We start from the raw sequence: 27,838 nt of genomic DNA on the forward strand, positions 1-27,838 counted from the left end.
CTCTACGGAAATATTCTCCAGAGTAACCCCCTCCTCTAGCCCCCCCCTTAAGAAAAAATCCTTACAGAATCTTGTTTTCTCCGTCCGAAGAACTTATACCGTCGGCGTTCACGTGTGTAGCAAAATTATGGGAGAGGTCCCGGCCATCAGTACAACGTCAGTACCGCCAAGATAAACCAACCTCCATCATGACACACCCTTCATCACCATCCCATAAAAAAAACATACATAACACGGATTGCAGATAATGAAAAAACCCTAATAGCATTTAAAATGTTTTAAATTTATTAAATTTTATCCCTCCCTCGGGGGTCTTTGTTGAATCAAGTCAGCCTAAAAGACATATTTATTATATTTTCAACCCTTTTTAACAAAACAGCTATCTCAAAATGTTGATCAGAAGAATTTGGTACAAAATAAGATTTGGAGGGGGGCTAGTAGCCCTCCATTTTTTTTTGCTTCTAGAAAAGAGACCTAGATCTTTTAATTTCCGTTCGAGTGAGCCGTCCTGCAATATTATAGGACCACTGGTTCGATACAATCACCCCTGGGGAAAAAAACAAAAACACATACAACCGTCTCCGTTATCTTTCTGCTGTCTAAGAATGTAAAAGTCTACAGTTTTATAGATAGGATCATAAAACATAGACAGTAGTTGTCTCTGGTATTTATAATATGACTGTGTGATTTTCAAAAGGGGTCTAGAATTTTTAGAGGGTATGTTCCCCCTTTTTTTAAATTTATAAGACTTTTTTTATGTAATGTACTTTTTATAGTAAATCGTTGAAATCGGAATTAACCGTAACGTTTCTCGAGTGATTGATGGGCATCAAAAACCTTGGGTCGACATTGTCGGCTGCCGGTGAGGTAGGCTGCTCCTTACTTAAAACTGTTGAAGTTTGAGGTTGTCCCTGTACATTCCATTTTTTTAGAACCTATTTGGTATCCTTCCTCGAATGTTAAGAATTCTGTTAATTGTTATGAATTGACTTCTTTGTGTTCTCATTGTCTATGGTTTTAGCAATTAAAAGAATGCTTCATTTAACAAGTATTTCTAGGTAAAATGACAACAAATGTAGATCTAACATCCAAGACTATAATACTTGAAGATTAAACATAGTAATAATGTGTATCTTTTTTCATAGTTTGCTTCGTTTGCTCATTTTTTAAAACAATTAAATGAAATTTTATGTTATATATCTTTGAGTTTGTCAATTACACTCCCATTTTTTTATAAACGACTTGGACACCATAATTTAATGATATTAATTAGTATCATTAGAACGAAATGACATATGAGATTCTTAGTTACAAACAAATAACTTACCACTTAATCGATATATTTGTTTGTAATTTAAATAGTAGACCATTTTTTTTAGACAAGCCTTGTACTCAATACGTTAATGATAATAATGTGACCAATGTGAACGCTTTTTCATCGTGTTTTTCGGTTTTTCGTTTGAAAAAACAATGAAAATCCATATTAAAGATATATTTGTAATTTTTTCACTGACAATTCCTTTTTTTTCGACAAGCTTTGTCCTTCCAAATGGAAGAATAGGAATTAGAACAATGTGAACGTATTCAGATTTTGGTTAATGATGTTTGAAATTACTATGAAATTCATTATTATAGGCTATATTTTTGAGTTGGTTTCAGTCAATGCAATTTTTTTAGACACTCCTTGAAATCCCGCCGTGAATGGATGTAAATTATACATCCAGCATTTTACTCACTAAAGTTTATAATGAATTAGAATAATGGAAACGAATTTTTTTCGTCGTGTGCGCATTTTCGTTGGAAAACACGGTGAAAAGCCATATTAAGAGATATTTTTGTTTTATTTTCACTGAGAATTCTATTTTTTTAGCTAAGAATAAAACTCTAGAATTGCTTGTAATTTATGGGTATGATTTGTACGTTATGTCCAAGGATTTTTCTTATGGCCGTTGGAAAAAACCATGAACAGCAATATTCGGAGAGATATTTTTTTGATTTTAAATGACACTTCCATTTTTATCTAAAAGCTTTGAAATCCAGCATTAAAGGAAGGTAGAATATAACTTCCTCATTGAACTCACAAAAGATTCATATTTCTTCTTCTAAGTTGAACGAATTTTAATATGATTTGTATCAGTGTATTTTGTCAAAAAACTGTAAATAAATATTAATATCTAGATTTTTGTTCTTGTCATTAAGAAGTCCTTTTGTAGGTACCCGACATCGACTCCATACTTGAAGGATATAACTGTATCTACTTTGTACGTATTTTCATCGTATTGTCCGTATTGACGTTGGAAAAAAACTATGTAAAGAAATACTAATCTGTGACCGACTTTTAATCGTATTGCGCGTATTTCCCTTGTTAAAACCACTGAAAGACAGAGTAAGTTATCTATTCGTTAGTTTTTCTCTGATAATTACATTTTGATGGAACAAACGTCACATAAAGCCTTGTAGTAAAAGAATTAGAATCATTTTAACGACATTACAGCGTATATTGCTAAGTGTCGTAGTACTTAACAATTTCATTAACTAGTATTAGAGCTATTTTGTATAATTTCAATGAGTCGACCTTGGTTTTATACAATCTTCATCATATCTACTTAAAGGCTAATACTTCGTATCATAGGAACGAGTGTTCAACTTGTTTGTCGTCTTTGATTTGGAAAAAACACAGCCAAGACAGAGTGAGATCTAGATTTGATAGTTTTTCACAGATAATAACATGTGTATAGCCAAGCCTTCACCTCCCTAATTGAAGGATATGTCATTTAAACATGGGAAAGAATTTTCATCGTATTGTGCGTATTGTTGTTGGAAACACACTAAAAGTCACTATTCAGAAATTTATGTTTGTGTTTTTCAATGACAAGGCCACTTGTTTATCAAAGCCATTACCTCCCGCCTTAAAAGGCGTTCAATAGGTCCGTCCTCATATACCTCAATGATGTTACAAATGACGAAGAATAATTTAAACTTATTTTCCTCGTTGTTTGTGCGTTGACTGTTTAAATCCAAAATAAAAGCCATTTGCAGTTAGTTCATAGTGAGAATGTCAATGAGAAGTCCATTTTTTTAGACACGCATTAATCTCCCTAATTGAAGGATATGTATTAGAATCATGGGGTCGAATTGTCATCGTATGGTGTGTATTTTTGAAGGTAATCACACGGTCAAGACAGAGTTAGAGATATAATAGTTTTTTGGTCTCTGGCAATAACAGGGTTTTATAACAGAAATGTAATCAATCATGAATATGAGTTCAATTATACCTCCCTAATGATTCCTATGAATTATACTCATGTTAGAGTATTCTCATCGAATAGTGCTCGTTTTAGCTGTAAAAAACGATGAAAAGCCATATTCAGAACTATAATTTTCAGTTTTTAACTGAGAATTCCATTTAGCCAAGCTTTAACCAATCTCCATGACGTAAATAAATTATACAAATGTGATATTTAAGATGACTTATAGCGCGGATTGTCTTTGAAAAAAACAATGTACTTAAAAACTATTATTGGAAAATATGGACATCGTATAGCTCTACTTGCCCTGGGAAATAAAACTGACAATACGTAGAAATATCTCTATTCTAGTTTTTTAAACTGACAATTCCATTTGTATATCAAAGCCTTTACCATCCGCCGTGAAGGGTTTTAAATACGCAATCCCTAATGTAACTTCCTAACTATTCTAAAGACTTTTAATTATTGGACAGTCAGTACCTAGAATAGGTCGTCCTTTTGTCGTACAAAAAAATTGAAAGAAAGAGCCTGTGAGATAGTTTTGCGTTTTGAACTGATAGGCCTATTTTTTAGCACCTCTTGATATTCTCTACTTGTAGGATATGAATGTGTATACTTGGAAAGTATTTTCATCGTAATTATCTAATTTTCGTTGTCAATAACAAAGAAAAGAAATCTTAAGATATCTATTAGTGTTTGTTACTAAGTGTATTCCATTTGTTTTGCCAAGCCTACAAATCAAAAAGAACATTAAATTAATTTTAACAATGGTTTCGTATTTTAATCGTAATTTTTTTATTTGCGTTGGAAAAAATACATAAAAGACATATTTAGATCTATATTTCTGATTTTCTCACTGTTAATAACATTTTTTCGTCACAGCCATCGAATTCCCAATTAAAGGAACAGAATTAAACCCTTGGAAAAGTATTGATATCGTATTTTGCGTATTTTCGTTGGAAAACACACTGAAAAGACATATTAAGAGCTATATTTGTGAGTTTTTCACTGACACTGTCATTTTTTTAGCCACGCCATGGCCTCCATACTCTAAAGAAACGGATAAACACATTTTTAGAGTTTTTTAATAGTATATATCGTCTGTTTGTAGGTAAAAATTATGGCAACACTTCTTACTAGCTGTATTTTTTAGTTTTTAACTGATAATTAGATTTGTTTGGCCAAGCCATAACCTTCCCTATTGATGCAAATGAACTTGAATAAATTTTACTTAAATTCATAGTATTTTGTTCGGTGTTGTTTGAATTTACAATGAAAAGCCATATTATGAACTGTATCTGAGAGTTTTTCACTGACCAAACCTTAGCCCATTTGCAAGTCCAAGTATTTGTCTTTGTTGGTTTGTATATCTAAAGTGCCTTTCTTTCTCTGTTTACATGTCTGATTCTATTCGTTTGCATTTCTGGGTTGGTGTTTGCAAGTCCTAGTTTTGGTCGTTGTAGGTTTATGTATCGAAAGGTGATGTCTTTCTCTCTATGTAAGTGTGATCGTATTTGTTTGCATGTCAGAGCCGGTGTTTGCAACTCCAAGCATTTGCCATTGATATTGTGTATATCTAAAGTGCCTGTTGTTCTCTGTTTGTATTTTTGATTATAATTGTTTGCTTTTCTGAGTTTGCGTTTGAGAGTCCAAGTATGTTTCATTTGTTGTTTGTATCTCATAAGCGCAGGTCTGTCTGTGTTGGCTTTTATGATTCTATTTTCGAGCTTGGCTGGGTTGGTGTTTGAATGTCCATTAATCTGTCTCAGTTTGTTTAAATGACAAAAGTATATGTAGGTATCTATGATCTTGTATGATTCTATTTGTTCGCATGTCTGGATTGGTGTTTGCAAGTCCAAGCATCTGTCTTTGTTGGTTTGTATATCTAAAGTACGCGCGCGTACGTAGGCTAACCTAGCCTAACCTAACTTAACCTAACTTAATCTAACCTAACCTAACATAATAAAACACAAAAATTTTGGCATGTCTCTCTCCTAACCTAAGCTAACCTAAGTAAAGCGTACGTAGGCTAACCTAACCTAACCTAACCTAAGCTAACTTAATCGACCCTAACTTAACCTTACCCGACGCGCTTGAATCGGTTAGTTTAACCTATCATTATAGCTCATTATAAGTTAACCTAACCTAACTTAATCCTGTAGAAATGTTTCTATTTATTTATTAATTTTTATTTATACCTAACCTAACCTTTTGTTTTGGAGGTTAGATGAACGAGTTTGAACGATTGTCTTTAATAATAGAACGAGTCCCTCATTTTCTAATTTAAAAATTTGAGAGCTAAATCCATAAGACAAAGGAGCAGTTTTTTTTTTGTGTTTGTGTGTGTGTTTTTTTTTGTGTGTGTTTGTGTGTTTTGGTTTGTTTGTGTTTTTGTGTGTGTGTTTTTGTTTTTGTTTTTTTGTTTGTTTTTGTTTTTGTTTGTTTGTTTTTTTTGTGTGTTTGTTTTAGTTTTTGTGTGTGTGTGTGTTTAAGTTTTTGTGTGTGTGTGTGTTTAAGTTTTTTTGTGTTTGTGTGTTTAAGTTTTTGTGTGTTTGTTTGTTTATGTTTTTATGTGTGTGTGTGTGTAAGTGTTTGTGTGTGTGTGTGTTTAAGTTTACTTGTGTTTGTGTGTTTAAGTTTTTTGGATTGTGTTTGTTTTTAAGTTTTTGTGTGTGTGTGTGTGTGTTAGTTTTGGTGTGTGTGTGTGTTTTTAAGTTTGTGTGTGTGTTTGTGTTTTTAATTGTTTTTGTTTGTTTGTGTTTTTAAGTTTTTGTGTGTGTGTGTGTGTTTAAGTTTTTGTGTGTGTGTGTGTGTTTAAGTTTTTGTGTGTGTGTGTGTGTTTATGTTTTTGTATGTTTGTGTGTGTTTAATTTTTTTTGTGTGTGTGTGTTTAAGTTTTTGTGTTTGTGTGTGTGTGTAAGTTTTTGTGTGTGTGTGTGTGTGTGTTTGTTTTTTTTTGTTTGTGTGTTTTTGTATTTGTTTGTGTGTGTGTGTGTGTAAGTTTTTGTGTGTGTGTGTGTGTTTAAGATTTTGTGTGTGTGTGTGTGTGTAAGTTTTTTTGTGTTTTTTTCTTTTTATTTGTTTTTGTTTTTTTTTGTGTTTTTTTTTGTTTTTGTTTTTTTTTGTGTATGTTTTTTTGTTTTTGTTTTTGTTTAATTTTTTTTGTGTGTGTTTTTTTTTGTGTTTGTGTGTGTGTGTGTGTTTGTAAGTTTTTTTGTGTGTGTGTGTGTGTGTTTGTTTTTGTTTGTGTGTGTGTGTTTATGTTTTTGTTTATTTGTTTTTGTGTATGTTTGATTGTGTGTTTTTTTTTGTTAGTTTTTGTTTGTGTGTGTGTGTTTTTGTTTGTGTGTTTGTGTGTTTTTGTAAGTTTGTGTGTGTGTGTGTGTTTGTTTATTTTTGTGTTTGTGTGTTTGTGTGTGTGTAAGTTTTTGTGTGTGATTTTGTGTGTTTTAGTGTGTTTGTTTTTGTTTTTTTTTTTTATTTTGTGTGTGTGTGTGTGTGTGTAAGTTTTTTTGTGTGCGTAAGTTTTTGTGTGCTTGTAATTTTTTGTGTGTGTGTTAGTTTTTTCGTGTGTGTGTATGTTTTAGTGTGTTTGTGTGTGTGAGTTTTGTATGTGTGTGTATGTTTTTGTGTGCATGTTTGTTTTAGTGTGCATGTGTAATTTTGTTTGTGTGTGTGTGTGTTTAAGTTTGTTTGTGTGTGTGTTAGTTTTTGCGTGTGTGTGTGTATGTTTTAGTGTGTTTGTGTGTGTGTTAGTTTTTATGTGTGTGTGTTAGTTTTCGTGTGTGTATGTGTGTAAGTTTTGGCGTGTGTGTGTAAGTTTTCGTGTGTGTGTGTGTGTTAGTTTTAGTGTGTGTGTGTAAGTTTTTTTGTGTGTGTGTGTAATTTTTCTTGTGTGTGTGTAAGTTTATGTGTGCATGTATGGGGACCGGGGGAGGGCCTTTGGGGCCCAGGGAGGGCGTTTGGGGATCCGGGGCCCTTGAAGATTGGGTGGTCTTTTGGAAGCCCAGTGGACCTTTGGGGACCGGGGGAGGACCTTTGGGGGCCCGGGGGACCCTTGGGGCCGGTTGGCCCTTTGGGAGCCCGGGGGACCTTTGAGGGCCAGGGGAGGGCCTTTGGGGGTCTGAGGAGGGCGTTTGGGGGATAACATTTTGAAATTTTTACTTTTTAGTTTACTTTTTGCGGCGCATCCCTGCGGCGCATTTCTGCGGCGCGTTCCTGTGGCGCATCCCTGCGGCGCATCCCCTGCGGCGCTTCCCCCGACCCGCAGCGCATCCCCATGTGGCGCTTTCCTGGCCCGCGGCGCTTCTCGGTCCCGGGGGACCTTTGAGGACTGGAGGGAGGGCATTTGGGGTCCGGGGGGCCCTTTGGGGGTCTGGGGGGGCCCTTGAGGACCAGGGGAGGGCCTTTGAGGGTCTGAGGAGAGCGTTTGGGGTCCGGGGGGCCTTTGGGAGCTTGGGGGACCTTTGAGGACCGAGCGCTTCCTTCGGGGTTGGGGTGGTGGGGATCGAAACCCTTTGGGGTTGGGTAGAGGACCTCACGACACTGTTCAAATGAAACTTGAGTATTATAACGACCACAGAGTTTTACCCTCAAATTCTCTCCTAAAATCATCTTTTAGAATGTCTCTAACTGTTTCGCCGAAATAATCCCATAAAATGGATAAAACAGTTTTGCCCAAATAATCCCTAAACGTAATTCAGCGTGTTCCTTTTGTTTTTGGCATCTCTGCGCTAATGCATTTCAAATTAATAAGAAATCTGATTCCTGCTCTAAAACAATTCATCGCTAAGATGTTTCTTGGAGAATTGTTTCCATGGCAATGTTTATTAATATCCTTTGGAGTTCGACCAAAAGAGTTGTTTCCGAGGCAAAGACATTAATGACTTGGATCTATTACTGGAGAAATGTTGACAGTACCTGTCAGACATTATTAAACATTGCCTGGAAACAATTTGATTAATGACTGACAGCACAGGTGTTCCAAATTCCCAATCGCTTTAATTAACCACGTGTTCTCCCTAGGGAGGCTATGCCCATATTTGGTGTGCTGTTCGGAGTTCTATGCCCATATATGGTGTGCTGTTCGGAGTTATAGGGTCATTTCTACTTATATATATATATATATATATATATATATATATATATATATATATATATATATATATATATATATATATATATATATATATATATATATATATATATATATATATATATATATCTGCCCAATTGCAAATTACGCCCCTGATCAATATTGGAGCGGGCTGGGGTCGATATATCAATTTATATTGAACTGTCAATCTGCATTTTATTAGATCTTTTCAGTAATCTTGGTTAATATGAGTCCCTTTTTTATAATTGTTATTTTTTTATTGATATCATGACAAACAGAAACTTACAGCTCGAAATTAGAACTGTGTTCAGTAAAGCACAAGTGAGATTTTGGTCTTTACAAGGCATAGGGGTGTTAGCCCTACTCCTGTTCGCTATAGCTTCTTTTTTTTTTAAGTTTAACTTGATTTTTTTTTTTTTTAATAATTTCTGTTCGTTTTAGGTTTCACTTATTTGTTGATAGTGATGTGCGTTCTTATTGCACTTGAATTACTACTTGACTTTATTTACACTCATCTTAGTTTAATATAGCTATTTACTTTTCTTTGAAAAACATCTTTTGTGGAATTAGTTTTTATTTAATTAACTAAACAAAGCGTGTTTTTAAACGTTCACTTTTCTATTATTTTGCTTCGGAAGGAAATTATCTTATTTTGGTTATTTATTTTAAAGTATTTGCCGTTTTCAGGCCGTTCTGAACTGTTGAAAGCTTTAAAATATTATGTCTTTGTAAGATGTTTGGACGTATCTCAACTCGTTCTTTGTTACAACCCATTGCGTCATTTCCTCTGCTATAAACGTAAAGTGTTTCCATTAATAAGACGATAGAATGGAAACATTCCGTGGATTACTGCAACCCTCTTTTGCATTCTTTTGTTTTGAAATCTTGCAGAACAAGTGTTGTCTTTAATATTACTACTATTAGCAATTCACTGCAGCACCAAGCCGTCTGAGGCTAACGCAGCTGTGCTCGTCCCACATCAGTCAATTCACTCTTTAACGCTTAATTCTTTTCTTTTGCGTCTAGCTGGTTAGCCGAAAAGGGTGAGCTTTGACAATCTGTCATCCTTCATCCGCAAAATGTCTCCTAGCCATCTCAACCTTTCTCTCATTATAACCATATAAAGTGAGATAGAACCACATTTTTTTTTTGTACATTACTGTTTGAAATGCGGTCAGTCAAATGGGTACCCAAAACAATCCAGACAATATCTATGGGAAACATATCAACAAATGTTAATGTACACTACCTATAGAAAACATATAAACAAATCTTAATGTACAATACCTATGGAAAACATATACATATGGGAAACATATCTCCGTCTTCCGAAGAAAGTCTTGCTTAGCTGCATTTATTTTGCATTTAGCTTAGTTGATTCCCTTGATTTTTCACAGTGTTGTGTGTAGTGGTGTATCAGCTGTTAGTAAGGAGGGGCGTCGGGTCATTATGTAGGGGTGTGTGTCAAATGCCTAAAAGAGTGCATTCCAATGCCCAAATTGTCTAATTCTCCATAAACCATCAGATAAATATAGAAAAGGGTATAGAAGAGGGAGAGGGGTATAATTTAATATCTTATCTCCCTTCATTTAGACTAAGCATGAACAAGGGTGCCATGGGGTTATACCTACCCTGTTATTGCAGAAGTATCCCACCTGTAAACAATCGACAAAAATTTATATAAAAAATTTTTTTATGCGTTTTATAAAGATTCTTTACGTAAAATTCCCTAAAAACAAAAACAAAAATCCTAGCTGTGCCCTTGAATACAAAATCCGTTCGCTTTATTTTAAGAAAATGTATAAATCTGAAGATTTTCATTATCGGCGTGTTCTTTTGTTATAGCAATTTACGTCGTTTGATAAACAGCAGATGCAAGATAAAACGAGAAGATGGAACGATAGTATCCGTTTGTGACACTGACTTGAACCTGGATCAGAATACGCTTGAGGATATCTTAGGTAGGTGTAAGAGTCTGAACAGAGCATTAAAAACTGATAAAAAGGAAATTTTTGCGTTCTAGCACGGGTTCCATAGGAATTCATAACTACTGGATCCACTGAAAGCACAACGGTAGCCAGCAGAACCAGGAAAATTCTGAGCAAGCTTATTGCAATTTAATAATATATAGATTTTATTAAGTCTAAGATTTGACCCAACTGTAATATTATGGAAGTATACAAAATCTTCTGTTTTAAACTATATTTTATTGAGTATAAAATACTTAGAGCTAGGATACTCTGATGAACATTAGCTAGTTTTAGAAAATGTAAACAAGCATATATATTTTACCCTTTCAGCCAAAATGGTTCTTTTATCCAAAACTTTAACAAATAGTTTATTCAACTTTTATGATTCTTCACGATGTTGATGAGTAAGGGTAGGTGGTATTAGTTGTTCTCTCTAGGGAGGAGATTGACCATCTCTGTTAATAGTTTTTCATGCTTTTAATAAGAAGCCGAACTGTTTTACTTTAAAAATTTCATTTGAGAGCTTTTCAACATTTTTTTCCAGAACTACTGAACATCAAAAGAAATAGGGATCTTTTATTTTAATATCTGTTCAAGGAAATTTCTGTATAATGAACATCTGAACTGTGTTTTCATAAAGATATATCTAGAGGCAAATGCTACGTATTTTGTTGTTGTAATATTCTATGGCTGGTAAAATCCTTAGAACCTGAAAGCCTTCAAAGATTTTGGGGTGTGGTAATCACTGAAGTCCTTATCTTTTCAGCTAATCATTGTAAGTGGAAAAATTGTTTAACAAACATTGCACAAATTGTTTAACAAAGGTCGCCTCTGTGCAAGCATTGCTTTTTTTTCTTGAGTTTTTGTTATTTCTTATGTTATTTTTAAACAACATTATGTTATTTTGAATAAATATGTTTATTAATTATTTTATATCGTTATCAAACACTGTTTGTTTAGTAAGTTTATCAAATTGGATATCTAACTTGCTTTCGCTCCGGAAAGGATGCGTTTTTTCTGTATTTCCATTTATGAATAATGAAAAATGAACAAAAGACCTCCCATTTCATCACGCATTCCGTGTATTTTTATTTCCTTTGGCTAAGAGTATTGGATAGTTATAAGAGCAGAAACTGGCGCTAGTTTTGAAAAGAAAATTCTCTGACGCCATCTAGCGTTTGGTGATTTTCTCTTTATTTAGTCAACCCAAACTGCTGCATTCTTGTCTTTTTAGGTGCTTTAAAATGTATGGTAGGGTAAAGAAGGCTGAGTTCTGTTACCAGTAGGCTACTAGATTAAAGTCATATAGTCTATTGAACATACCAAGATTTTCCAAAGCTAATATAAGCGCACATTGCACTGGAAGCATTTTGACTCAAAATGTGTTTTAACTGTATTGTTTACTGTACTGTTAATTTACCTTTAACGTTAGGCTACTCGTTAATTATGTTCATTAACTAATTATTTGAATTTTTTTCATGAATTCACCAGACACCGGGCTATCAGTGGCGCTAATAGTTTCGAATCTCTATATTCTCATATTAAATCGCTAAAGATAATATGGAAGCTATTCTCTTCTTAGCATCCAAATTACATGCTGAGACTTTATATATTATTTCAAATGAGGAGATACGACCGTTTAAATCCCAACTGTATATTTATTGGAAGGACCTTTTACGATAAGTCAAAGAATCTTGGGTCAGGAACCCATCCCTCTATAAAAAGACTACTGAGCTTCACCGCTCCCCAAATAGCTTATGTCCAATAATGCAGTACTGTATAATCGCTAGTAATATTCCATGCAGGTTGTACATAATAGACATTCCTTTTGTATGGACCGTGCTTGTGCTTGTGACTGTTCTTGTGCTTGGGCACGAATGAGGTGTCCTGTAGTACCATGAACCCTGAAACCAAGAGGATATAGCTTTTCGATATTTCTAAGCCAATTGGTCATCTCTGATTTTTTTTTTCGATAGCACATTTTGTTTAGTCGGGGCAAAATTTCCTTTTTGTGGTACTTTTCCTATGGCAAAATCTGAAACTTGTATGCTTCGTGTACAACTTGTCAATGATTCTAAACTGACTTTACTTTCAATTTCTGACACAAACTGACAGAAATCAGCATTTTCCTATGACTCCACCCCTCCTGCTCCTTAAAAAGGGTGCTAGAACCTATAATTTCCGTTTGAATGACTCCTGTCTTGATATTCTGCAACCACAACCTGGGTTTGATCACCCAAATAAAAAAAAAAGAACAAACAAAGAAACACGCACCCGTTGCCTTTAGGTAAAATGTAAATTGTGTTCTTATGTAAATAAGAATTTGAAAGCTCAGCTATAAGGTTCTTCAACATGCTGAATATGATGCTGCAGTTTTTGTCAATTTTGCCACTTTTTCTGAAACTAAGTTTTCTCAGGTTCGTGGAATAATTTAAGAAAATAGTTTGCGAAATAGCACAAGTTGTCTTAGAGACGAAACTTAAAATAGCAGCTAGGAACATTAGAGAACAAAATTTAATTTTTGTAGAACAGACAAGGGGTGTTGCATAAATATTTTCTGAATAATAAATTGTACGAGAATTAGAAGAAAGTAGGGGAAGAAGAAAAGGCATTAAAAAAATGAATTGAGAAGATTTGAAAAGAAGGCCATGGTAAACTGCCGGGGACCCGAAGGTAAGAGGTGGCGGCATAACAGTAGGATATTGTGTAGTCATGTTCAGAAACTGAAAGGAACTAGTTAATATGGACTTGTACCTGTTAAAGGTGGGAAACGGACCTCAATTAGTGATAAGGAATGTGTTAAGAAGAGGTGGGTAGTTGTCAGCAGGCACACAGGGTTTTGTCTTCTCTTCTGGTCCAAGCTTCGAAAAGAAGTGATGGCCTGTACATATGTGATCTTGATTTGTCAAAAGCTTTTGACTCCGTTGTACACTCTAAAGCTCTTTATTCTCTGCTTTCAAATTGTATAAATTTATCTATTAAAGTACTGGTACGGGAATTCTTTTCTCCAACTCAAAACCAGTGATGGTATTTAATTTCTCTAATTCGTGTAAGGCAGGGCGTAAGACAATGTGGGATTCCATCTCCCTCTTTTTTTAAACTGTGTGTTTCTAATGTGTTAAATAGTTTTCCGACTACTTACTTTTTAGAAAAATCTAATGTCTCACACCTAGCTTACACGGATGACATTCTTTTAATTAGCCGTACACGGAAGGGGTTCTCTGTTAATTTTGTTGTCTCTTCTTTTTTCCACTATTGGACTTTCTCTGAATTTTGATAAGTATGATAAGTGTTCCTCTCTCTTAACGTTGAGACTTCTTCTAGATCAATATTTAGTTGTCAAAGTTTTTCTATACCTTTTATTGAAGCCATCAAATAGTTGGGAATCTCAATTACAAGTAATTTACAGTCGTTTCGTTCGTATACCGTTACCAGCGCTAAATTTAAGCTCCAGATGGGTATAAAAAAATCGTTGCTAACAGGAGTAAATATAACCATGAAGGACAAGGAAAACTGTACTCGACCTTTTGCGATCACTCCGTCTTATCTTTATCTGGTTTGTTTCGAATTTCCCTCAAAAAGATGTCCGAGCACTTCGCTCAGCGTATTTTCGGTATTTGAGATTTTTGCTTTATTGTATAAGAATAAAAAAATTATGCAGAATTCAAATGCTCCAGATACAATGGAATCAAATTCATCTGCTGAAAATAATTGCCTTGGATCGCATCTTGTGAAGCCTTCGTCTAGTATAACTTACCTTGGCCTGCCAATTGCTTCTGGCTGTAAGCACACTAGGCTCCTCTTCCTCCAGTTTTTTTCGAGTGAGTGACTGCTAAAGACCTACGGATTTCTTGTTTCGTGTATATCTAAATATAAGTGGGCAATTCTAGGGAGAATATATAACGCGTTTGCTGTGCCCAATTTATTAGCATTAGCACCCTTCTGGGAACCGTTTAGTCAAACTGATGAAATAGCTTTCCACCGACTGTATTTCCGACGTCCGAAGTTTCTATTAGGTATCCATTTATGAAAAAGTAGCCGACGGATCGTGGTTAGTTTGGGTGTTGTGCAACCCTTCGTTGTTATTGAAGAACATCGGTCTCGGCTTATGACTTCTCTAGGTCATGAATGTAGCTTTTTGAATACTTTTTTGTGAGACGGAAGTGTATTTGTTTTTCTTTCTTTTTTGTTATTACTCCATTTTAACACCTTGTGTGTTTTTTTGGGAAATAAAATGATTCATTTATTCAGTATAAAGTTTAATTCTATCAAATTGAGGCTACCATGAATAAAGTCTTGTCAGCAGCTCCTAGACTGTCGATTTAGAGAGCAACATCATAGTTTGATAACTGTTTTTGACGGTCCATGATTCGTAAAAACAAGGTTCATTCACTCTTTATTATTCGTTTCCTCTATTATTCGGAATACATTTCTATTGTTTACATATTTCCATTTGATTTAATATAAATCCAGGCAATTAATCATGTTCCACTCAAAATGTTATGATGAAAAGTTTCAACTTGGATTTCTTTGGTTTTTCTACGCATTTTCCTACTTTCTATTGCAAGCTCAAGAATTAATAATTGTTAGTAATGGAACTTCCTCTTTTAAGAGTTCATCGACCTTCAGGTCTGGCAAACATTAATTCATCCTCGTGAGAAATCTTCCTCTGCCAGTCATGTTTGTTTATCTAACATTTGTCTTGATTCTTCATGTCCCTGGATGCACTAACGATATTGGTCTTGGTAAAATAGAAAATAAAAAATTCTAAAGTTGATTGTTATATAGTCGTATTTAGATAGACTTCATTATCCAAGAGAAATGGGATTGGCTTATTACTGTCTCTTTGGAGTATTCTTGAGTTTCATTTCTTTTTTTTTGGTTTACTTTGCAGAATTGCTCATTTTCCAGGGCTGATTAGTCACTTCAATTCAATTTATTCGAATAAAAACATAACACAAACATCAATAACAATAAAGATCCTAGAAGAGAACTTGTTAAGTACCAAAGAAAGAAAAAAAAAATTAAAATAACACTGAGAAAAAAAAAGATAGAAGAATAAAACATGGGTAATTAAAGCAAATTGGTTAAAAATTGAAAGATTAAATTATATTATCAAGTTTTGTTACATTTTTATACAGCTTGCGGAAACTTTAATAGCAAAATGATGTCGCTGTTGGCTTCTTTAATGACTTGTACAAAGTATTGCGGTTAAATAATATTATGGACTGTTCTAAGCTGCCAAACGAGCTGAAAATTTTCCGGCTGACCATATGACGAAGTGACGATGAGATGGAATGAAACTGCCAAAAGAATGAGTTACATTTGCTAAGATCGAATAAAAATGAAAATGAAAATCTTTTTTATTTCTTGGAAGTTTGAACCATACCTCCGTTTGAGCACTGGAGTGTGTTTTCTTTGATTTTTCGCTAGTTTGGTAAAGGTTTATTGTCTTGTTAGTGTTTGAGCTTGGTTTTCAAGATCTTAAGAAAATGGCTTTTTTCTAGATGTTGTATTTAGTTGATCTTGGATGAAGCTTATGCTTGTCATTGGCGAGCTTTAATAATGAATTTTGGTAACATCAAAATTATTAAACTTAAACTAGTGCTTAAACTAGTGTTCCTGTTTAATAGAACTAGAGCGTCATCTTTTCTTGACCGACCTCCAACTTGCGTTCTTGATTAACGTCTCTAGCCATTTTTGTCCCCCAGTTTTTCATTTTATGATCGTCCAAACAGCTATGTATAAGGGCTTTAGTTTTTTGAATGTAACGGTCAATTAAAAAAGGCCTAGGAAATGGTCGCAGACTTCCACTTCAAAACTTATAAATAATATATCTTCTTTACTGTGCTGAGCACACGGTGAATCCGTGGTTATTATCAAGCGCTTCCTTCTTGCAGTCAGGTTGCTCTAACTTTGTTTACTTATTTACTTGAGTCCTATTTACCTTTATATAGGTGCCTTCCGACCACTCCTTTTGACAAGAAGTAACTAGAGCTTAGTGCGAATATCTGTCGTGGAAAGTACTTTCCGTTTGGACGATGTGTTGCTGCCCAAGGTGTTGGGTGTTGCTGCCTAAGATGTTGCTATCAAAGATTTCAATCTTTCTCTGGAGTGGGTTTTCACGTACCAGAGTATATCTATATTTCCTTCAAATTAATTTTGTTTGTTAAAGAAAGTTAGTTCAACAAGTTCAACTCGGCGAGAGGCCACAGTTTCCCTCTGAAGTGCCACCTAGATGCGGTTCGAGCCGTATCAAGCTATAAGTTACCTTTTTCCATTTCTTGATCTGATTGTATTCATGAATTTGGATTTCTTTTATAGTGGCCTAAACTATTATCTGGTGCTAAGACCCCGTGAAGAATTAAAACAGTTCTGACCCATTTGTCATTGGTACAGAGCAACATAAGCAAAATGTCCATCAAGCTCTCGTAAGGGACAAAAAAATGTTCTAGCGGTCAATCTCGACAAGAATTTAAGAATTTCCTCTTCCCCTGCTCCTCACACAGTTTGGATCGGGTCTTAACCTCAAGAGGCATTACTAAGATATTAACTGTTACCTCACACTAAGCTTCATCAACATCAGGAAACCCCTTCTGCGGAATGCCCTGATGAAAATATTTCATGTGACCTCCCCCGCCCGTAAAGTTTTGATCTAGTATGGACCCTTAAAGGACAATCTAGAATATTTATCCTTATCTCACGTTCCATTAACTTTGGTTGTGCAATAGAATCCCCCGTGGTAGGTGGCTACATAACAGGAATCTATTGCTCCCCTACATTCCGCATTGTTTGGATTGCCTCCAGACGCAAACAAGCACAACTGGAAGACTGGCTCGTATATCCCATCAAGTCTGGCTGGGTCTGATGTCTCCTTCTGGTACAACTGGTCATAAGTATTATTTAGGAACCCTTCTTTGCCCTACTCCTGCAGGGTTTGGATCAAATAATGACCTCCATAGAGCTTGGTGTGGGTCCTGATTCCCAGAAGGCATAACAAGGACACTAGTTCTTTCTTATCATAATTTTTTTTTTAAGATTCGAAAACGTCTTCTGGTAAGTATCCTTATACATAATATAGATTGGATGTTAACTCCTAACAAGCAAAGCTAGGGCAGTTGCTCTTTCATCCTACCAAATTCACCATATACCCTGTTCCGGTTGACGTACTAATGCCAAGAATCTTGGGTGTCATCCCCTTATCTATTCCTACTTTAGACCATGTGTGGCTGAGATGTGATTAGCCATATTTTAGAGGTCCAGATTGCAAGAATTTAGAGGCCCCTTGCCTACCAAGGTTGAACTCGATTAACACAAAAATGCAAGTAGGGTTTTTATTCATAATTCCTGCCAAGTGTGCTCATATCTGGTAGTCCCTTCTACTAGAAGTCCCAATGGCAATAGTTTAGTCTCCCCCTTCCTTCCTCTATAAATATTGCATTTGGTCAGGATCACCAATATAACTATGATATTAGCTGTTACTTCCCTCAAAGTTTGTTTGAGGTCCAGCCACCTTTTCTGGTAGATGCTTTAGTGACAATAATTTAGTGACGTGGCTTCTCCCCTCCCCTCAAAGATAATGGATCGTGTATAAACGCTCGAAAGGCAGAACTACGATATTATCTATTATTCCTTACAGATATTAATTGAGATGTAATAACCTCTCTTGTTATATGTTCTGATAAAAAAAAATATAAGGACCCTCCTTTAGCAGAGATCAATTCAGTTATCATGACAGATAGCATATTACTCTTACACTTACACCACCAAGTTTGGTTTTCGATCTGACGACCTCTTGTGTTAGATGTCCTGATGAAAAGAATTTAGGACCACCATCCCCTTTCTATCCCTAGTACAGGTTAGGTAGGATTATAACTCCCAAATGACAGATCTAAGACTATAAGTCTATCAATTCTGCTTGACACAATTAGGACTCCAGCTTTTAGTGTTTATCTAGTTTGATTGAGATCTAACAACACCTTCTTGCAGATATGGAAAGGACAAGATTCTGGATACCCCCCCCCCCCCGATTAGTATTGTCAAAGCTAGGCTTGTTTCAGTGTACTTCTTAGACCAAACTTTATATGCATTCCGAATCTTTTAATCTAAAATTTACTAAAAAAAAAAAAAAAAAAACGAAATTGGAATGTCCAGATTGACTTTTCCAGAATAATATTCTAAAAACCTAGAAGAGGTACGGTACATCATTCTTCTATCTCAGACCTCAAAGAATAATTCCATCGGACAGTTTTGTTTTGTTTCTTATTATTTAGTAGTTTAGATTAAAAGGCTTTCATTTTTTTCTTGAAAACTACGGGAAATTTGTCATATTTCTTGGACCTTTTCAATTCCATTTCTAGTTCCCCATACCGTAAAAAAACGTTGAGCGTCTGTCTCTTACCTTTACCAAACTGCAAACTCAGCTAAGCAGGTCCACTACCGTCTCTGGATAATTAGACTAGCATGATCCAGTAAGCACCGAGGATATTTGAGAGTTAACCCTCCTCAAATACCTCTATCTTTACCTAAAAACCATGATTTCTTGTGCGAGTGTATGATTGAGGCCTTGATCAAGATTTAAAAAAAGGAGAAGAAAGCAATCGTATCGTTGAGCTCAGTGTTGTTTGCAGCAAATAGTTGTTTTTTTTTAATCAGAGGCAACGCTCTAGCGTTGCCTATAGTAAAGGCCATACGGCTCCAATGTTTTATTATTTATTATTATTATTGTTATTGTTATTTTTTTTCCCAGAGGCACTTCATATGGAAGTGGTCGTCGTAGAAACTTCAAAGGGGGCTCATTCGATTGGAAATCGAGAGTTCTAGTGCCCTTTTTAATAGTCGAAAGTGATTGGAGGGCCACTAGGGCCCCCCCCCCCCCCACGCCCATAATTCCCCCAAACACATCTAATCAAAATTTTGAGATAGCCATTTATTTCGGCGTTGTTGATTTCCAGATAGAAAATATATTCTTCAGGAGGACACCCCCCTCCCTCAACCCTCAGGGCAAGGTTTTTAAGTTATACCGTGGGGGCATATAAGGTTTTTATAGAAGGCGTTGTCGTAGCAACTTCAAAACAGGCTCATTCGATTGGAAATTCAAAGGGCTAGTGCCCTATTTAATAGTCAAAAGGTATTGGAGGGCAACTACCCCCCTCCCACGCCCATCATTTCCCGAAACACATCCAATCAAAATTTTGAGATAGCAATTTTGTTCAGCGTAGTTGATTTCCCAATAGAAAATATGTTTTTGAGGAGGTCACTCCGCCACATTCTTCATGGCAAGGGTTTAAAGCTAAGCCCTGAAGGCATAGAAGGTTTTTAGCGAAGTCGTTGTCGTAGAAACTTCAAAAAAGGCTCATTTGATTGGAAATTCAAAGGGCTATTGCCACTTTTAATAGTCGAAAGTGATTGGAGGGCAAATAGCCCCCCCCCACGCCCATCATTCCTCCAAACACATCCAATCAAAATTTTGAGATAGCCATTTGGTTCAGCGTAGTTGATTTCCAGATTGAAAATATGTCTTTGAGGAGGACACTCCCCCACAGCCCTCAGGGCAAGGGTTTTAAGTTATTCCCTGGGGGCATATAAGGTTTTTATAGAAGGTGTTGTCGTAGAAACCACAAAAAAGGCTCATTCGATTGGAAATTCAAAGGGCCAGTGCCCTTTTTAATAGTCGAAAGTGATTGGAGGGCAAATAGCCCCCTCCCCCCACGCTCATCATTCCCCCAAACACATCCACTCAAAATTTTGAGATAGATATTTTGTTTAACTTAGTTGATTTCCAGATAAAAAATATGTTTTCGAGGAGGACACTCCCTCACAAACCTCAAGGCAAGGGTTTTAAGTTATACCCTAGGGGCATATAAGGTTTTTATAGACGGCGTTGTCGTATAAACTTCATAAAAGGCTCATTCTATTAGAAATTCAAAGGGCTAGTGCCCTTTTTGATAGTCGAAAGTAATTGGAGGGCAACTAGCCCCCTCCCCCCCCCCCCCACGCTCATCATTCCCCCAAACACATCCAATCAAAATTTTGAGATAGCCATTTTGTTCAGCGTAGTTGATTTTCAGATAGAAAATATGTTTTCGAGGAGGACACTCTCTCACAAACCTCAAGGCACTTTTAAGTTATACCCTAGGAGCGTATAAGGTTTTTATAGAAAGACTTGTCGTATAAACTTCAAAAAAGGCTCATTCGATTGGAAATTCAAAGGGCTAGTGCCCTTTTTAATAGTCGAAAGTGATTTGAGGGCAACTGACCCCCCTCTCACGCTCACCTTTTCCCCAAACACATCCAATCAAAATTTTTAGACAGTCTTTTTATTAAACGTAGTTTTAAGTTCTGGAAATTAGGTCTTTGAGGATGACAACCCCCCACAGCCCTCAGGACAAGGGTTGTAAGTTATGCCCTGGGGGCATATAAGGTTTTGTATAGACAACTTTGTCGTAGAAACTTCAGAAAGGGCTCATTCGATTAGAAATTTAAATGTCTAGTTCCCTTTTTAATACTCGAAAGTGATTCTAAGGCAATTGGCACCCCTTCCACGCCCACCATTTCCCCAAGCATCCAATCAAAATTTTGATATAGCCATTTCGTTCAACGTAGTTGAAAGTTCTGGAAATTATTTGTTTGAGCCGGACACTCCCCCCACAGTCTTCAGGGGCAAGGGTTTTAAGTTATGCCCTGGGCCTTATATGGTTCTTATGGAAGGAATACTCGTATAAACTTCAGAGAGGGCTCATTTGATTGGAAAGTGAAAGTTCTAGTTCACTTTTTAAGCGTCAAAAGATATTGGAGGGTAACCAGCTTCCCTCCTCTCCACGCCATTTTTTCCTCAAACCCATCCGATAAGAACTTTGAGATGATTTTTTTTTTAAATAGTTCAAAGACCTCACCCGCCCCCCGCTCCTACTGTCTATGCTAAAGTTTTCTTCTTTATGCCAACTACGCTGCCCCCACCCCAAAGACTTTGATAAGGTAAAGTTTTGTATGGGAAGAAAGTTAAAAGTTTCAAGAAATTTTGAAGGGTGTATCTTAACGAAGAAACGTTAAGACACATCAAAATACACTAATAAGAACTAGATAAAGAATTTTTATCCAATTACTCCCAGAAATTCTCACAGGCTGAAAATGCTAAAATACTTAAAATCGCAGCCATACTTAAAATAAGGTTAAAAAAAATACTTTGCGATAAATGCTAAATTATTGTGGCACAATAAATCAGAAAAATGGTCTAATCAAAACGATCTTGTTCTTTCAAACAGTTCGTGGTAACGAACTGTAAGTAAGGAGTGACCCAGCTCAATGGTAACCGAAACCTTAAAAAACGGAATTTTGATACCAGAAGATACATCAAAGAATTAAATTTTTATTCTGATTTCAAATATATAAGTTTGATCAAGTTTGAGTTTACCCATCAAAAGTTACGTGCCTTAGAAAATTTGGCTGATTTTTGAAAAAAGGGGGAAAGACCCCCTAAAAATTATAGAACCTTAATGAAAATCACACCATCATATTCAGCGTATCAGAGAGCCCTACTGTAGAGGTTTCAAGCTCCTATCTACAAAAATGTGGAATTTTCCATTTTTTGCCAGAAGAAAGATCACAGATGCGTTTTTATTTGTTTTTTTTGTTTTTTTTCTCAGGGGTGATCGTATCGACCCATTGGTTCTATAATATAGTGGGAGGGCTCATTGGAACGGAAATTAAAAGTTCTAGTGCCCTTTTAAAGTGACCAAAAAATGGAGGGCAACTAGGCCCCCTCCCACGCTCATTTTTTTCCCAAAGTCACCCGATCAAAATTTTGAGATAGCCATTTTGTTCAGCATGGTCGAAAATATTATAAGTATGTCTTTTAGGATGACTTAATCTCTCGAGGTCCCCAGGAGGAGGGCTGAAAGTTATGAACTTTACCCAATGTTAACATATAGTATTGGTTATTGGGACCCGGCTCAATGGTAACCGAAACTCTAGAAAACGGTATTTTGATACAAATAGATACATCAAAAGAATTGGATGTTAATGCTGATTTCAAATATATAAGTTTCATTAAGTTTAGTCCTACCCATCAAAAGTTACGCGCCTGAGAATATTTGGCTGATTTTTGAAAACTGGGGGAAAGACCCCCAAAGAGCTACATAACTTTAATGACAAGCGTACCGTCATATGCAGTGTAGCAGATAACCCTATTGCAGAGGGTTTAAGCTAGTATTTACATAAATCTAAGATTTTGTATTTTTTGTAAGACAAGCGGTCACAGATGTGTGTTTATTTTAATTTTTTTCCCCAGTGGTAATCATATCGATCCAGAGGTCCTAGAATATCGTGGGAGGGCTCATTGGAATGGAAATTAAAAGTTCTAGTGCCCTTTTTAAGTGAACAAAAAAAAATGGAGGGCAGCTAGGCCCCCTCCCACGCTCATGTTTTCCCAAAGTCACCTGATCAAAATTTGTAGATAGCCATTTTGTTCAGAATGTTCGAAAATATTATAAGTATGTCTTTTAGGATGACTTAATCCCCCGAAGTTCCCGGGAGGAGGGCTGAAACTTATGAACTTTACCCAATGTTAACATATAGGCTAGTATTGGTTATTGGGAAGTATACAGTACAGACGTTTTCAGGGGAGATTTTTCCTGGTAGTGAGGGGGGGGGGGTCGGGCAGGGACGTACGCAGGGAGGGGGGCCTCCGGGCCCAGCCCCTCCCCCCAGAAATCTCACGATTTTTTTCATTTCCCCATAATTTTCTGATTTTTCTCACAGAATAATGGGTTTGAAGGATTTGGCCCCCCCCCCCAAACAATTTGCCCCCCCCCCCCGAAAAAAATTCCTGCGTACGTGCCTGGGGTCGGGGGTTATTTAGGAGGATCTTTCCATGAAGGAAGTTTTCATGGGGTAAGGGACATGGCTATGAAGGGGACGCCGGACTTCCCAGCATTATTTAAAAAAAGATCAGAAATTAAATATAAAAAAACAAGTTTTTCAACTGTAACAGCAGCAACATCAAAACTTTAAACAAACAGAAAATATTACATATATGATTGGGTTCACCCCCTAGTCAATACCTCACTCTTCAAGCCAGAGATTTTTGAGTACTTTCATAAGAGCTATTTATTCTAATTAACGGCCTTTGTGACTAAGCGGTCATTTTTAAAGAATTGGAACAAAATTCGAACTTTCGCTTAAAAAGCAAGGTATTGACTAGGGGGCGAACCCCCTAATATACGTATTAAAAATATTTGAATATAGAAGTTCGTTACGTAAGTTAATTCGCAAGTTACGTATATTTATTACTAATAAAAACGTTCGTAAATAAAATGAAACAAGTTTCGAGAAAGCCAGCCATTTAACCAAATAAAATTAAATTAATATGAAATTTTTGTTTTAATTATTCATGTACTGTGAGCCAAGATCAAAACCTTCATTTATTCAAAAACGTTCAAAAATTAAATAAAAAAATCAAGTTTTTTTAACTGAAAGTAAGGAGCGACATTAAAACTTAAAACGAACAGAAATTATTCCGTATACGTAAGGGGCTTTCCCTGCCTCAACGCCTCGCTCTTTACGCTAAAGTTTTTATTGTTTTAAAAAATAAAGTAGTGAGACAGAGTCAAACTTTAGCGTAAAGAGCGAGGCTTTGAGGAGGGGACAGCCCCTTTCATATACAGAATAATTTCTGTTCGTTTTAAGTTTTAATGTCGCTCCTTACTGTCAGTTAAAAAAACTTGTTTTTTTTATTTAATCTGCATCAGAAATGAAATAGCCTAACTACTGTCTTTTAAAGTTATTTTTTCGATCCATTCATTGTTGCGTGAAAAAATCACGTTTGATTTATCAGAGGCATGTAATTAAGTTGTCTATAGCAAAGGCCATAAGGTTTCAATGTTTTATTATTATTAATTAAAAAAAACCTTGCATAAAAAAAAGTTTTATAAGAAAATTAAAGAGCCATATTGAACTCAGGACCAACCGAAACTAATTCCTATTATAGTTAAAACTCAAAAAGACCAGAAATTACTGTTAAAGAATAAACGAAACACCAAAGGAACAGAAATTAAAATTAACTATCCTACAAACATAAAGATAACCTGTGCAAACATAAATGAATGAATAAATCTTATATAGCTTCAATATTTTTTTCATTATTCCCTCCCCCCCCAGAGGTGCTTTGTATGCAAGGGTTAAAAATACTATTTTGTTAAAAATAGCTGAAAGGTTAAATAGCAAAACTCTGGTGTTGACAAACCCCCCCAGGGCCCGGGGGCAGGAAGGGATTCTCGTATAAACTTCAAAAAGGGCTCATTTGATTAGAAATTGGAAGTTCTAGTCCAGCTTTTAAGAGTCAAAAGTGATGAAAGGACAACTATGGTAACCCCCCCCCCACGCCTTTTTTCCACAAAATACATCAGATAAAAATTTTGAGGTAGCCATTTTGTTAAAAAAAAAAGTTCAAAGGTCAGATAACGAAAAATCCGGAGTCGACACATGTTGTGCAAACATAATATTTGTAATATAAATCGTTTTAAAACTGATTAATCATTAGTTACTACAATAATATATATTAATTAATCGTAAGGTACACTTGGGGGGCATACACAGCTGTTTTGGAAGAAATTCCTGTAGAAACTTCAGAGACGGCTCATTTGATTGGAAATTGAAAGCTTTAGTTCGGTTTTTAAGAGTAAAAAGAGATCGGAGGGCAATTAGCCCCTCCCTCACGCCCTTTTCCCCTCAAATACATCAGATAAAATTTTTGAGGTAGCCATTTTTTAAAAAAAAAAAAAAAAATCAAGGGTCAGATAACAAAAACTCCGGGGTCGAAACATGTTGTACAAACATAATATGTGTAATATAATTCGTTTCATAACTAATTAATCATTTGAAAAAAATAAGTTATTTAAAATCAATGAATCAATACAAATGTAGAGCATTGACCCATGACAATCTGTTCAGAAAATATTGAAAAAGTAGTCAATGAAAAAAAATCACGCCATACCTTATTTTTTTTCAGACAGATGGATAAACCCACCCGATAATAATTCGAGGTGACTATTTTGTTAAAAATTGTTCAATCATCTTATTTTATACCTCTAGTATGGAAAAAACCGTCCAGCGACCAGAGAAAGGAGTTTTATACAACGCCCCTAGGATATGTGTGATTGTTACGCAATAGCTGCTCGTATAAACTTCAGAGAGGGCTCATATGATTGAAAATAGAAAGTTCTAGTTCACTTTTAAGAGTCAAAAAAAACCGAAGCTCAATTAGTCCCCACACGCCCTTTTTCTGCAAACCCATCCGATAAAAATTTTTAGATAGCAATTTTGTTAAAAATAGGTCAAACATCAGATAATAAAAACACCCAGGTTGACACAAACCCATTTTTTGACTTTGATATTGTTACTTTGATACCAATTTTGATACTTTGATGAATATTTGATTTTTTTTTTAAGTTTGATATTGAAATAAGGAATTTTTAAAAATTTGAAACTTTTTGCTATCAAAAACGAACAAAAATTAATTAAAAAAAACTTTCCGCAAGATAAGTTTTTACAAGAAAAGTAAAGGCCATTTTAAGCTTAAGCTCAGCATATAAAAATACATTTTATAATTCGAACTCAAACGGCCAGAAAATACTATTAAAGAATAAATGAAACCCAAAATGAACAGAAATTGAACAAACAATCATACCCTAAACATGCGACAAGTAATAATATGAGTGAACAAATAGATCTTAAAGCGAGCAATTCTTAGATTGAAAATGCATATCAAATTTAAAACAAAAAAAAATATTTTCTTATTAAAGAACAGACGAAACTTCAAACAAATAGAAATTAAATAAATAATCAGTGGAAACAAACATACAATATATATTGATGTATATTAATAAGTTAATCTTAAAACGAGTGACACTTAAATTGAATATGCAAATCAAGCTTGAAACGAACAAAATCACTACAAACAAGAGTTTGGGTATGACCTCCTTCTCTCACTGTAAAAGTCTAAAACCTACTGCGTCGTTGGCGCTTTACTGAAAACTATAGCCTATGGGTCTTTAACAGTCTTGGAAAGTATAAACAACATCAAACTGAATATTTGATGTATAATGATATTAATTGTTGAAAGATCTATCAGTTCAAGAATTTATCTCACTGTAATTGCCTTTTTGTTTTCAATGCTGTAAGAACTAGAAAAGAAAATATTTGTAATATAATTCGTTTTCAGTTAAGCGCCAATGACGCAGTAGGCTTTAGGTTTTTATTTACAGTTAGGAAAGGAGGCAGTATCCAAACACTTGTTTGTAGTGAAACTATATTCGTCCTTAACAACTTTAAAAAGAGGTAATAAATTAAATTGAATATTTGATGTATAATGATATTAATTGCTGAAGGCTGAACAGTTCAATATTTTCTTATAATTTTATTGTTTGTTTTAAATAGTGAGTACAAAAGAAAATACTTGTCATAAAACTGGTTTTCAGCAAAGCGGCAATGATGCGGTAAGTTTAAAACCTTTAAAGTGAGAGAAGGAGATCATGCCCAATCTTTGTTTGTAGTGATTTTTGTTCGTTTCAAGCTTGATTTGTATATTCAATTTAACTTTCACTCGTGTCAAGATTTATTTATTAATTTACATTAATATCTATTGTATGCTTGTTTGCATTGATTGTTTATTTAATATCTGTTCGTTTTAAGTTTCATATAAGCATTACTCGCTTTAAAATTTATTTATTCATTTATATTATTACTTGTTGTATGTTTTTGCTATGATTGTTTATTTAATTTATGTTCGTTTTGGGTTTGATTTATTCTTTAATAGTAATTTCTGGTCGTTTTTAGTTTGAATTTTAAAAGGTATTTTTATCTGCTGATTTTAAGTTTAAAATGGCCATTACTTTTCTTTGAAAAACATATTTTTCTGAAAGTTTTTTTTAATTAATATCATACAATAGAGATATTTGTAGTTACTAATTTGAATACTTATCAACGTTGATCTTTTTTTAGACAGTTGATTTCAATATTTATCTAGTACTCTTCCTGATATTTTATTTTATACTTTATTCGTTGTTACTTTTGTTTCTTCTAAAGTATTTGATTGATCGGAGAAATCCAAACATTTTTACACCTCGCGTGTAATTCGTTGAGATGAAGATAAAGCCTTTATAATACTAGGAGTGCAACTTAAAGCACCTTTTGAGTTTACTCTGCTGACGATCAAAACATGACGAAACCGTTAATTGACGGGAAAATGGAAGGATCCTTTGAATAATCCTAAGTTATCTCAGTCTACATTGTCTTGCTAGGGAAACTATTAAATTACTTTCTCTATATTAGTGCTTGAAACTCAGGAGATTAGGACTTTTATGCTTTGATTAGAAATTCATCCCTCATTTTCGAGAGGCAATGGAACACTGTTAGAGCTGAGATTAATTTAATTTTAAGTGAATTATGTAAGGCTACTATTGATGTACTTAAAATCCATTTACTAGAGGGAAATGCAAAACGTTTGT

General features: G+C 35.1%; 1 protein-coding gene across 1 annotated transcript in view; it reads left to right on the forward strand.

Moving 5' to 3' along the window:
• Window positions 1-27,838, forward strand: part of Arp10 (Actin-related protein 10) — a 345,788-nt gene that overhangs the window by 47,631 nt on the left and 270,319 nt on the right. Inside the window, exon 2 of the mRNA XM_089091787.1 lies at window positions 10,210-10,325. Within this exon, the coding sequence (XP_088947913.1) occupies window positions 10,210-10,325 (116 nt within the window). The remainder of the gene's footprint in view (window positions 1-10,209; window positions 10,326-27,838) is intronic.

Source organism: Artemia sp. Qi Xiang Cuo, chromosome 7 (assembly GCF_049724085.1).
Source record: "Artemia sp. Qi Xiang Cuo chromosome 7, ASM4972408v1, whole genome shotgun sequence".
NCBI classification, from domain to species: Eukaryota; Metazoa; Arthropoda; class Branchiopoda; order Anostraca; family Artemiidae; genus Artemia; species Artemia sp. Qi Xiang Cuo.